This window comes from Chlamydotis macqueenii, chromosome 13 (genome assembly GCF_036417535.1).
Source record: "Chlamydotis macqueenii isolate bChlMac1 chromosome 13, bChlMac1.mat, whole genome shotgun sequence".
Taxonomy (NCBI): Eukaryota; Metazoa; Chordata; class Aves; order Otidiformes; family Otididae; genus Chlamydotis; species Chlamydotis macqueenii.
Window position 1 is genome coordinate 15,789,036 of NC_141568.1, and position 13,680 is coordinate 15,802,715.

Consider the following 13,680-nt stretch of genomic DNA (forward strand, 5'->3'; position numbering starts at 1 on the left):
CAAGGTCTACAACGATCGAACCGGCGCTGAACACGCTCCCAGGACCAGAGTGCCTTCGCCCTTGCTGCAAGGGACTGCCCTGACACTCCTGCCCAGCCAGGCAGTGGAAAGGAATTAATCCAAATTCACTTCAGTGAGTGATTCCCCCCGGCTCCATCCCCGAGCGGATGAACACCCCCGTGCATCCCTGCTGCCACCCCATTCCCATCGCAGCCTGAGCCCGTCTTGCACTGACACAACTGGGTCAGCTCATCTCCGCCGGCTGCCAGGGGCAGGGGCTCAGCGTGGCATAAGGCAGATAGCGCGCTGGCTGCGAGGAGGTGTTTTTCTGGCCCCCTGCCCCTCACCGTCGGAGGAGGGCCGTGCGCCGAGGCCCATTCCCCGTGCCAGCTCAGGAAAGGCGGGCAGGGGAGTGTCGCTTCCCTTCACCCCCCTGAGCAGGGAGGTGACCTGCTCCTGCAGCCAGGCTCGGAGAGGCCACGGGAAGGAAGCTGGGGGGGGTCATGTTGTATATTAGCGTGTCATATCGCTGGGCGTGTGGTTGTCCCTTCCCGCTGCTGCTAAACACCAACCGCAACCGCAGCTGGGAAGGCAAGAGATAGGGGTTGTGGCTGTTAACCTGGGAGCACCCCGACTGCATGGGCAGCAACAGCCCGAGCTATGAATTTGAAGCTCTTTCGGCCCCTCTGTGACTCACTTCTCCCAGCCCCAGCAAGGGGTCAGCGCCTTCCTCCTCCTCCGTGGCTGCCATGCTTCTCTGACAGGCAGGGACTTGCTCCTGGGGGATCGATATGGATCATGAACCAGGAATGCGGTTCCACGGCCGCCGCCAGCAGCTCTGCGTGGAGGAGGAACTGCGACATTACCCCGCGGTGTTGTCCTTGGCCGCCCACGGAAAAGCGCCGCAGGGGCCAGAGCAGACCCTGCAAGGCACTACCTGCGCGTACCCTGTCCCACTGCGCCCGAGCTGCGGCTCCGTCTCCGGTTCCCAGCCTGGCTCTGCGCAGCCAGCAACAAAACGCTGCCGAACAGTGGTGCAAAGTGCAGGAGCGAGGCACAAACACCCGTCCTGCGCTTGTCCACACAACCTTTGCTACCTGAATGAATACCTTCCCATAAATTATCAGCCTGTATGGAAACAGCACAGCTGTGATCCGCAGCAGAGGAAGGTAAAGTTGTTGGGAGAAAAGGCGGTCTCTGCTAACGAGGGCAGCTGCCAACTGCTCAGGGGAGGGTTTAATCGGTGCTGCCTGTCCCGTCCATCACCATCGGTCACCCAGTGCATGTGTCTGGCCCCGCACCGGGAGCGGGGCCGCTCCCCCACTGGGCCTGCCCTACAAAGGTGGCCCAGTTAAGAGGCTGCTACACATTTCCATTTATAAAGCACACCAGAGAGATGGCCAGCAAAGGGGACAGCCGCCTCCGCTCCTTACTCAGCTGCTCCTGTCAAATCCAGGACAGGCCCTCAGGATCTGACACAACCAGGCTGCGCAAGATCCCACTGCTGGGGAAATGCAAATCGCCATCTGGGGCCGCTGATACGAAGGGCAGAAAATCAGAGGCAAGGGTGGACACAGCCACGGGGCAGAAGGTCTCCCCTCTGCCTTGGGAATCCTGGGGCCAGGCTGCAGCTGGCTGATAACCGGCATCAGCAGCAGAAAGACGCCACGGCCCCGTTGCGCTGGCTGGTATGTGTGGCTGTTGGAGAAGGGCTGGGGAGGTCAGACGTATGAGGAGCTCTGGGCTGCGAACAGCAACTTCTGCAAGGTTACTGGAAAAAAGAGCAATTCGGTCTGCCTTCCCTTCTGAGCAAAAAGAAATGCCTCCTGCCTCCCTCCAGGCACGCATGGACCATCTCTGCAGCGCAGGCACACGTGGCGTTGGGCAGACGCTTCCAAGAGCCAGTTGTCGCTCTCCTCCTCAGGCAGACATTTACAATTACAAAGCAGGACACGCAGGGACCAGAGGTTTCTGACGCACGTCGGCACCAGCGATAAAGGCAGCGCCCTGCTCCCTCTGCCTGGGTTGAAGGGTTAACAACCGCTCATTACGGTTTTTATAGAGATGTGTAAATGATTGCCCACTGAAGGGTGAGCAGAGCCTACGCTATTAAAGGAGAAGAGGCAGCTGCGGAAGGGACAACAGGCTCCTGCAAAATGACACGAAGCCAGCAGCAGCTGTGTCTGTAGGACCTGCCCCTGAGCAGGCTGGCTGCTCCCCGACGCCGCAGCACACGCCACACCACGGGCCTTTACGGCAGCCTGTAAGCAGAAACGCAGCAGGCTGTGCATCCATCGCTGCTCCTCCCTTCTACCTTCCCTCACCTTGAAGGTGGATGTGAGCAGATACTCGGCTGATCCTCTCACATTATGTGCCTGACTAGCACAAACAGATTTGTGAGGAGCGACTGAAGCTATCATGGCACCACATTTCTCATTTGGTTTAATGACAAATATCCCTCGCCAATAGCGGATTTTCTAGCCTGGGATGTGACAAAATCCAAAGCTGTCCAAGCTTACAATGCTCTTAAAACTGCTGCTCTGCTTTGCTCATCTTTTCAATGTGCTGATCCCTTCTTCACCTTCAAGGACCGTTACATCAGCGTCTCTGGAAAGGTTTGCCAGGCGTAAAGAGCGAGCTGTCCTGCTTGTACGGGGCAGGAAAGGAAACAGCACTGTCCAGGAAAGGTTGACATACTAGGTTTGAACAAGCAAGAGATGCCCCAAAACGCTCGTGCGGGGTTTGTTCTGGCCTGTCTGGGTGTGTACAGCCCAGCTGAGAGTGATGGACCTGGATTCAGGCTGATTCCAATGACTGTGGAAAAAAAATACTACGCCCTAGCAATTGACAAGAGGTGGTCTGGCTTTTAACGGTGGTACTACCACCATCAGCCCAGTCCAGAGCAGTGAAGGCCCAAAGCTGTTACCACACCTGGCAGCCACTCAGGACATCTGCGTACAGCAAACTCTCACTCCACATCCGATTGGGACAAGGACAAGCCAGCCAGGTGCCACAGACAGAAACAGGACCCTTCCCTGGAGGTGGGCTCTCCCAAAGCAGCGTGCAGCTCCTGATGGGGCTTCATGGGAGAAGCTAACCATCCTCCTCCTCCTTGATCTCGGACAGAGCCTGGTACACGGCCTGGCTCTGCCTCCAGACTCCCAACACGGGCCATTTCAATGGAGACCCTTGCATACGGGGCTCTCATCATGACGTTTGCCATGCTGTGGAGAGCACCGGTGATGATCTAGTGCACGTGTGCTGTGCCACCCCTGTAACGATGTAAATTGCTCCTCTCCTTGGATTTCAGGGATCTTGGAGGAACACCTGCCCCCCTCCAGCACGCCTGCTGAATCGCTGTACTTGCTCAAGGGCAAGCGTCCAGAAACAGATCAGGGCGGATCTGATGAAGAAGGGGTGATGTGGGAGGGTGCAAGGTCAGACTCAAAAATCTCTGCAGTTATAAAAGATCTTTTTGAAATACAAAATCCAATCTGCTGGAATGCAGAAGCTCTAAGTTTTTCCCACAGAGCAGAAGAACAGCTTACAATAAAAATACATTTTATGAGCTGTCCAGTAAGCCGGTTATGTTTTCCCAGAGCTTAGCAAAGCACTCGTAGTGGAAACGCCGCTTCTGATCTTATTATCCTTCCCTGCAGTGCATGTTATTAACTTTCTGTTTTATTTATAGCATCGCCATTTACTTTTACGAGACACTTCCATTAACTTCATTGGAGTGAACATTGCTTGATGCACACAATCAACGCCCAGCGCTGCCATAATCTTTAACACACCTTGCCAGCTGTTCTGGGTTTGCATACCTCTTTACGCAGGAGGAGGGAGGACAGGCGCAGCTGGAATATGTCATTTGAAGAACATAACAAAAAACATACCTCCCAATTTGAGACCTTTTTTTTTTAAAAAAAAAAAAAAAAAGGAAACAGGGCAAAGGCAATAGTGTTTCCTCATGGGAGTGCTGCATTAGACCGGTTCACGCTGCATCTGTGCCACTAGCACAGCCAGACTCTACTTTAGCTGGACTTGAAGAACTCACAAGGTCGTTAGCAGAGAGCAATAGGTGCCTGCAAACTTACCTGTCTCCCTGCGATACCTCGAGCAGCTACTGGCTTTACGTGTCCCTAGAATAAATCCTTAAGAAATCCCATGGATTTGCTGAACTCTCTGTAAAACCGAGGGGCTCCTACACATCAAGGAAGTGGTGGGAAATGCTGGGCTACTACTAGGTAAAGTCCCTCTTACCCGTCTTTCCCTCGGTTATGGATCGCCAGCTCCTCCACAATCCCCTCCTCCTCCTTGAAGTTCTCCCAGTCCAGTTTAGATTTCTCCAGTGTGCTCATCTTCTGCTTTTTGGAGCCAATCTTCCCCAGGAGGCTGCTCATGCCGCTTGGCCTTTTCACCCTGGCGGAGATAAGGGAGCAAACGTTACTCAAATGCAGGGAGACCGCGTCAATTAGCAATTAAAAACAGAGCTGAGAAACGTCACACGTGAGGGTGGTGGCCTTGATGGTGGTGATCCACCTCCACTAAACAGATGGCCACCAACTTCAGGCAGCCTGCAGGGAGCAAGGTCACGCTTCCCGCAGATCCTGCTCCGCTGTTCCCCTGGAAGCAGGAGAGTTCATTACATACGTATCTCAAGTGCTCGCTTTTTGTGAAAGGGCTTTTTCATTTATCTTCTTGAGAGAACAGAAAGCTTTCAGGCCAAAAGAGATCATTAAATCATCTAGTTTGACCCCTTGTATATACCAGGCCAAGCCATTCCACTGATCACCTCCGTGCTAAGCCCAGTTCTTTGTCTTCCGTTTAAAGTGTTGTTTTCTGGAAGGGATCCAGCCCCAGTGCGTCACCAGCGCTGACAACACATCTAGGAATTAACCATTTTGTTGGTACCAACTTGATTTGGTCTAGCTTTAGGTGCTGGTTGCCGTTTCTTATTTTAAATCCAAGAGTACTCCTGTGCCCAGGCAGGTCTCATCAGTAACGTACTTGTACATCGTAACTAACTTACATCTGAATTTTATTTTTTTGACAAACGAATGGAGCTCTTTATGCCTCTCATGGAAATGCATTTTGTCCCAGACGGTACATTATTTATAAGGTTTTTGTCCCCCTGCTTACGTTTCAACGCTCTTTGAAGATGGGGGCACCAGAACCACGTGTAACCCCCACCCTTCTCCTGATGGCACATCTGTTTCTGTCCAAGGATTGCCTACATCCCATCAGTGACACCAGCACGCAACACGTGGAGTCCCAGTGCACGTGCACCGCCATCCCGCGCCGTCTCCCACGTCCTCATTTAGCAGGAAGACCACCTTGGTCTTTCATCTCCCTGTTCTTAGAGGACCAAAATCCCACCCGTGTGGCGGGGCCCCCGATTTTCCCCTTTCCGCTGGGAAACGCACACACAGCCACTCGGGTCAGCCGGGTCACTCGTGGAGGAAGACAATTCTCAGGGCTAGGAACCCGTAAAACAAACTCGTATTAACCCTTCTTCAACCCACCCAGGAGAGGGGGGCAAACAGCATCCCATTGAACTCCGTGTTTACACACATTCCAGAGATAACTTCAGGCCTGCAGGGCCTTTGCCTCTGCAAGAAGCCGGAGAGGAAATTATTCTCGTTCCTGAGAGATGGAGGAATTTGAGGAGGAGGGGCGGGAGGAAGGCAGCCAGGTGAGCGTGGCAGACTGCTCTCCATCAGTGCTCTCCAAGCACAGTCCTGCCCGGGGTAGCCGTTCTTGGGAACGTATCCAAAGCTGTCCTTATCGGATCATTAGCATGGTTTATGCTTCCATAATTTGCAAGCCTCTAAAGGAAAATAATTCCGCAGTTTATATGGAATTAAATCAAAGAAAATGACATCTTTGTAAGTCTCAGCCAGAAGATTCTCAATGCAAGAATGGCTGGCCATAGCCACCTGGGATCGCAGCTTCCTGACAGATATATTTGGGCTACAAACCCTGGATTGAGGGCATCTTGGCAGGCTCCACAGCCACAAGGCAAAACTGCCCGCTCCTCCTAAATGCCCAGCCAGAGGAGCAGAAATGTCCTCTTCCTTCTTTCAGCCCCTGCCCACCGCTGGGGCACGTGCCGACAGCCAGCGCTTTTCACTCTGCTGGGACACAGAACGGTGCGAGGGGGCAAAATGTGCAAAGATATTCTCAGCAAAAGATAAAATTTAAGAGATTGGCTTTCCACATCCGGCTATCCAGGGCTACACACGAGCCTTGCGCAATCACCAAACCTGGTATCAGATGTGCGTTTAAGTTGAGAGGGAGTGGGAGGAGAGGAGATATGAGAAGTAAGAAAGGCAAAACCAAACCAAACATTGGGTAAGCGTCCCCCGTGGCACTGATTGCTGAGCAGCCGCCTGGACTGAGCAGAGCCTGGCATTCGTGCACGGCAGTGCCTTGTGCTGCACTGGGAGGTCTGGGGTTTTAACACTGGACTTAGATGCTCTGAGACAGATCTAGAGAAGCGCTATGGCTGATCCAGCTGGCAACGCTCCTCTCCCCCTGGCCCGGCAGGCAGAAGGTGTTTAAATTGACACAAGGTACTCAGTAACACATTTCTCTGAATATACTTAACTTTCCTCGTGCCTACCCTTTCTCCTGCCTTTGAAGCAGGAGAAGCAGGGATGCAGAAACGGAGGGTCTTGTCCCTTGTCCCCAGATGTCTCCTAAATGGTTTTTGGGGCAAAGAAGCCCAATGGCCTAAGAGCCGTCTCACCTGTCCAAGGGCACTCACAGCTCACCTGCACCGGCCAACTCTTCCGTGGGTGGGAGCCCACAGCCCCTGTAACACAGACAGGCCTGACTCTGTGAAAGACACAGCGTGCACCTGGAAAACCCACCTCAAGCCACTTCAGGATCAATCCTGGGTGTAAGAGCAACGCCTGCCCTGCAGAGTGACAAGCAGGCTCAGAGGCAGGCTCGCACACGCTGAGATTGATGGCTTTGCTGCCAAACCGCGGGCTGCCAGTTGCTGGTGGGGAAGAGCTGAGCTGGGACAAGGACCAATCAGCCAGGCCGGGCTGCCACACGAAACACAGCCTGGGACATGCTGACAGGCAGCTGCCATCCCCAAACCACAGTGGAGGATATACACCAGGGAAGGGAACAAGGCAAGACGGTTCGTGGCCAGAGGTGGAAGCAGAGGCAGCGCTGGCTTCACAGTGGGGAACGGGGGCTGCAGGCCGGATGAAGGTCGCTCATCACGCATCTTCTCTCCCATGGTAATTCCTGGCATAAATTAACAATGTCTGCACGCACACAGTCATCTGTAACAGTGCTCAAGGCCTCTGTGTCTCCTCTTGGCCATGGATCTCAGGAACATCCCTTAAAGGATACAATTCACCCCGTGTTTAAAGCTACAGAGTCTAGGTTAGGAACACGGATCTCCATCAAGGGCTTCCAGATACTCACAAAAATACTTGTAAGCCAACGATCTCTTTGAGGTAAGGGAACCTAAGAAAGCAGGGCAGGCTGTGCTGCACCCTCGTTTCGATGACTACTCCAAAATACTGCCAATATCCGGTGTCAGCCCCATCCTGGAGACGAACCCTGGGCTGGACGACCTGGCTCTGCTTCTGCCCAGACAATTCTGCGCTGTTTGCAGCAGGACCAAGCCTGGGCCAGGCAACGAGACGGGGCCAGACACAGGCTGAAGGACATGTTCGAGTCTGCTGCTGAGTCTTCACTCTGCGCTGAGCCTTTCATCGCCCTGAATAAATCCAACAGCAAACCTGGGGGTGGGAATTCCTATGCTTGTGCCAAAATGAAGTAAATGAGAGACATTAAAGTCCAATTAAAAACTTGCTTGGCCTTAAATGCCTCATCTGTTTAAAAAGCAAGTAAAGGGGCCTGATTAATTGCATTCAGTGCCAACAAGAGGAATTATTACCCTTTTTGTACTCATTAAGGGTATCTGCTGTGGCATCTTTAATCACCAAGGCATTTAAAAGAGAGAAAGCAATTTGCTAAGACATAATGGATCCCGGGGATGAGAACCAGGACAATCGCCTATTTAGGACACAAAGACAGGCTCTTACTCTCCACAACTGAAAAGCACAGCCCAAATCAGCCCCTGAACCGGCAAATTAGGGTGCTGGCAAGCCCTGCCTTGGCGAAGGGATTCCCTTGCACCCATCTAATGTCTTCAGGACACGGACCGTGCCTGTACGTCACCCAGCACGGTCACACACAGGGACAAGCAAGCCAAGGGCTCCCTTGCTGGCCCACCGTAGGCAAACTGGCTCTGTATTCCCATCCTTAACAATGCGGCTTCCTCCCATCCCAGTGCGAGCCTGCAGCCCGGCCAGGGCCATGGAGAATTGCTGCTACACCAACGATAAAGTGTCACCGTCACACGTAATCCCTGCTGTCTTCTAACATGAAGGTTGGCAGCATCCAGGAAATACGTGCCTGCCTCCAAAGAGGCAGACTCCATCACAAGCTTTAGAAAATAATCTTCAAGCAGCAGGAAAACAGGGCTACAACGGTCTCCTAGCGCATCCCGCCAGCCAAGGCAAGACGAGCTCCTCTCCCTCCCACCCGGAGACGGGTGCTGGGAAGGCCTCCTGACGCCAGCCCCACACACAGAGAGGTTTTGGTACTCCATCAGCCTTTCACTTATGTCAGTTTTCCCCAGTGACTAAATTTCCTTGCTCAGCCTATGACTTATCTTCTTCCTAGTAGCTACTAAGAACAGATCATTCCCTCACTTTTCGCAGCAGCCTTTTACGTCTTCGAAAGCTTTTGCTATCTCTCCCCCTGCTCAGCTTGCTCTTTCCTAGACTAAACAATCCCAGGTCCTTTCAAGCTTTTCTCATTCCTCACTGTTTCCAGCCCTCTGACCACTCTTGCCACTCTCCCTGGACTCTCTGCTATTGGCCCACATCTTCCTCAAAATGCAGCATCCAAAACGGGAAAGAAAGGGCTCCAGCCGCGGCTTTACCGGCACCGGGAACAGCGGGAATACTTCAGATGCCTTGCGAAGCATGCAACTCCTTACACGGTCTCCTACGACGTGTGCCTTTTTCACAACCGTGTGACAGTGTTGACTCATGTCGAGCCTGTGATTCACTGAGATTTCTGTCTGCTCCGCTGCCGCCAAGCCGGTTATTTCCTTCCTCGATCCGTGCAGACCATCACTGCTACCCAAAGGCAGAGCTTTGCACTAGTCCTGCGCTGTTCCTCCTGTCTGCCCTCGCGTTTCCCTCGACACAGAGGAGCTGGGATGTCTTTGCAAACCAGGCTCTCCTGTTCGCACCACCCATGTTGCAGCTGTTGAGGAGTAACACTGGGGAAAGTACCTCCCGTCTTTGTGAAATACCAGCAGAGACAATTCAGCAGCTTGAACCAGCACCAGTTGGCCAAACAAGACCAAGCTGGTGGCCAGAGGCAGGCAGGCACCAGCAGGTCAGACTGCACAAGGAGCCGTGGCAGTTCACGCTGACTCCAAAAACCAAGGCTGCCCAAAGGACACCTGCTCATCCGTGCATCAAGGAGCCAGCAGCACTCCCAGCTCCAGCCTGACCTCCACCCTCGGGGATCACAAACCCTCTGCTTGCTCCGTTTCTGCTGGCTCCACGGGAGCGCACAGACCGCAAACCCTGCGCTGCTTCTCCATCTGCCTTGTATCATCCTCCTTGTTGTGGATAACAACAACTTCTGTAGCAGGAAGGTCCTACTTCTGTTTTCTAACAATACTTTTAAGAAGGGCTCAATTAGCAAGAAGCAAACGCTGACCACAAAATAGGATGTTACTGTTGCTCAGCTAACACCCCAACACTCCCCCACCCCCCTTCTTGTTAGCTCACGTTTTGGGGAAATACTGCGAGTAAACGCACTTAAGAGGACAGTCACTGATGGACATGAATCACAAGCAAGACGCTTGTTCCGCCCCGCTTAATGAAATCCAGCCCCCTGAGCCCCCGTTAAACAGTGGCTAATGACTTGTTTTGCCAACGAGGATCTTGTGACAAAGCGGCTGCTGCAAGACTTGGACCAAGCAGCACATTTTTTCAGATGATGCTGATTCTACCAAGGCATCCAGCACACCCTGCGGCTACGTGGTGGAGGAGACAAGATAACAGAACAGGACATCTTCTCTGGCCTCATCGCAGGCTTTTGCACCTCCCAGAGCGGAGATGATTTGGTGCTAGCCACTCTGTCACCTTCCAGCACACAGCCAGAACATCTGGTGACTCTCCACGAGGCACTGCAGAGCAGCCTTTCTTTTTGCAGAAATAAATCTGGACTCACAGAGATGAGATGATTCCATCAGAAGGAAATCTTGTGAGGCCAGGGAAGAACCCATACCTCCTGCCGCAGCCTTTGTACACAGATTATTGAAGAAATCACCTTATCACTTATCATAAAAAGGCAGGTTACACCTAGAACCTAAAAAAATCCACTCTCAAGGAAGGTTCAGAGCCAGGTTGAATATTTTTTGTTAGACAATGAGACCGTTGCAATGCGCAAGGGTGCTTACGCAGCCTGGCAGAAGAGGACAAGCAGGAGGCATCCGCTCACAGGTCCTTCAGCATGGCTGAACGGCTTCGCAGATCTTCAAGCAGAAGAACCCAACTCAAACGTAAGCCGTAACACAAACCGCTTCCCTGCTGGCTACCCGCTGATCTGATAGTGTGTCAGATCCTGCTATCAGAACAGGATACCAGCACGTTCACCTCACTGGGTGCAGAAAGGTGGCATCTCAGGCCACGCAGCCCTGAAAACACCACGTTCATCATCAAGTCCTGGCTCTCCTGCAGCCCCTCTCCCACCCAGCTCCCTTCCCCACTGGAGCCTGCGATATGCAGTGATGGCAGCTCTGCTCCTGTCACCCCAAGCCCTTCGGTGGCAGGGACACAGGTGAGAAACTTTGCTGCTCAGCAAAGAGAAGAAGGTTTCATAAATAGCAATATCTATGCCTGCCATGAACTGCTGTAAAGCTGAATAGTTTCCTTAACGGCAGGAAATGGTTCTCATACAAACTAACCACAGCTGGGCAACCGATGCAGCCAGTAAATGCTTTCATTTTAATAAAGTGGAAGATTCCTGCCCAGCGCACCATAGATCACCCGCCCCGCTGTCCTCCCTTCAAACAACAACACGCGCGGGTGCGTGAGAGACGCTGGACAAGGAGGATGCGTGCAGAGACCTGGCTGGTGGTCCCAGTGCCAGCTCTGCTGTTCACTCCCAGCCCGTCCTCCTCGACAGCGGAGTGAAAATGCCGGTGGGGAGGAAGATGGGCACGCGGCAGGGAGGGAAGCGCGGTGCCATTGCTCCTCAGGGTCAGGGTGGTCTGGCTGGACGGAGCAGGCAGCAGCAGAATGATGCTGCCCCGTATTGCCAGCTTGCAGGAACTTCCCCAGAACGATAAAACAGGTTTTCCTCTTCAGACCCTAAAACTGACCAGCTCTTTCCTGTCAAAGACAGAAAAATCTCCTAGGCCAAACCTACCCGCATTTTTCGCCCTCCCCCCGATTTGGCATTGTTTCCCGAACAGGCACTCGGATGGATGTGGAGAGCAGCCCAGCTCCTTCTCAGCCCTGCCTGTCACAACAGGTATTTAAAAAAACAAACAAGAAAGCCTCCCCCATGTCAAACAAACAAACATTTAAATCCCAGGTGGAAAAAGCAAAGCAAGCGAGGAGGAAACGAAGATAAAAGGCAGGGTGGATGCTGCTAGAGGGCTGGCAGGGCGGTGCTGATCCCGTTCGGATGGTGGTGCCCAGGACTGAGCAAACGCGGGCGAGCTGGCAGGAGAGGAGCGCCCCGTTCCCACTGCTTGGCCAGGGCAGCGCTGCCCGAGGAGCTCGCTGCCAGCTCAGGTACGGTGCCTGTCCACACGCTCTGCCTGCTGAGCTGGTAGCAGATACTCAGCACTTACAGCCTAAAGCACGCGTAAACCGAGCCTGCCTGAAACGCTCTAGGAGTAGCAGCGATTTCTGGAGCAGGGTTATAAACCCGCCTCTTTGTAGCGAGGATGATAAAGCCTCTTGCACTCTGAAGAGCGACATGCGTGGAAAGCAGCCCTCACTGGGCCAAAACCCGCTTGGCGGTGCCACGGGGCACAGTGGAGCAGGCAGCTACATCCAAAGGCAGCAACAGACGCAAAATGCAATTACCTGCCTGCAACCCCGCCAACAGGCTGAGGCAAACCCGCATCTGCTGCACGGAGGGCTTCGCTGAGAGGAGCCGTCAGCAGCTCCCAGTGCAAATTACAGGTACAATTACCCCTGCAGAAGGTGGCGGGTCTGACAGCAGCGGGACTTACAGCAGCACTTACAACAACAAGGAAACGTGGGTTTTAACTGCAGCAGACAGCACGAGTTAACTCCTCTCGGGCTTTTGTTCAACCCCAAGTTGCTCTGCCATCGCTGCTGTCGCGATGCAAGCCAGTAAAATCTGAAGAGCTAAACCCAGGTGGGCTTCTGGGGCTCAGTTTCTGATGTCACCCCATACCCCTGAGATCTCAGGACAGCCTCACGGTGAAGTCCCCTACATGAACAGTGACGCGCACAGCTCCTCTCCGTTTGTAGGAAGTCTTTGACACCGACTCTGCTGTGCTGAGGATGCAATCCAGGATCACAGCACAAAGCACAACTGTAGTTAAAATAAGCAACGTGCTGGACACATATGGAAGAGGAGGTGTAACCCCTCAAGAAGCGAGAGTGATCGCTTTCCTTCCCACACACCTGCCTGTCTTCCTACAGCCAAGGTCTACAGGGAAAAAAGTTTAAGATGGAGATAAAAGGCACTGGCAGGCAAGGACAGCCGGACTGCTACACCCCGGCAGCCCAGCATCGAAGCCTGGCTGAGAGGACGTGGTTTCCATCAGCATGGAGAGGCAAGGGTGGATGTGACAGACTAAACGCACGTGTGATGCTGCTTGGTAAGGATTGCTGCAGGCAGTGCTGAGCTTGCCACAGGCACAGCTGATGGTGGATGTATTTGTGTCTAAATACAGTTTGTGGGGAACAGAGATTTGCCACAGAAAAAAACATGTCACTCTCACCTCCCAGCAGCAGTGCGCAACGGCCCACCAAAGGGCAACGCTCTGGTGTTCCACTTGCTGGTTTACGGCTGGATTTGTTATTAATCCAGCGCAGCGAGTCTCTGTGGGACTTTACCAGTTGCGCAATGCTGCTTCGCTCTGGCAGGCTGCACCCCACCTCCACGAGGGAAATCAGTGTCACGGTACCAGCTTACAAACAGCAAAACCAACGTGGCAAGTGGTGAAGGGGCTTGCAGAGCATCGTGCCAGCGGAGATCCCTATTACTGACTTCCTTTCTGGCGCACTCTCCAAGATATATAAACACTTTATGCCCATCTCCATGCCATGAATCGGGCCTGACAGGCCTTTCCAAAGTGCAGGGCTGGAGAAACAGACCTAAGAGTTGCCTTGCTCCAAAACAGGACAGCACAGATACGGTACCACCTCGTTCTCCAGTCTGCTCCCTACACTCAGGAACACTCCAAGCATAAATACACAGTAATATGGCACAAATGAATACAGGAATAAAACCAGAGTTGGGTCTCCATGTACACAGAGATGTGAATTCTCTGAGCAGGGACAGGTGCACAGCTCAGCTGGAGCTGGCCTTTCCTCAAGCAGGTCCCATCTCACAGCATCCAGAGCTCTGCACCCGCCT

At 53.2% G+C, this 13,680-nt stretch overlaps 1 protein-coding gene across 1 annotated transcript in view; it reads right to left on the reverse strand.

The window, feature by feature from the left end:
- CFDP1 (chromatin remodeling protein CFDP1) overlaps window positions 1-13,680 on the reverse strand; it is a 65,600-nt gene that overhangs the window by 1,888 nt on the left and 50,032 nt on the right. Inside the window, exon 6 of the mRNA XM_086758019.1 lies at window positions 4,261-4,419. Coding sequence (XP_086614145.1) covers window positions 4,261-4,419 — 159 coding nt within the window. The remainder of the gene's footprint in view (window positions 1-4,260; window positions 4,420-13,680) is intronic.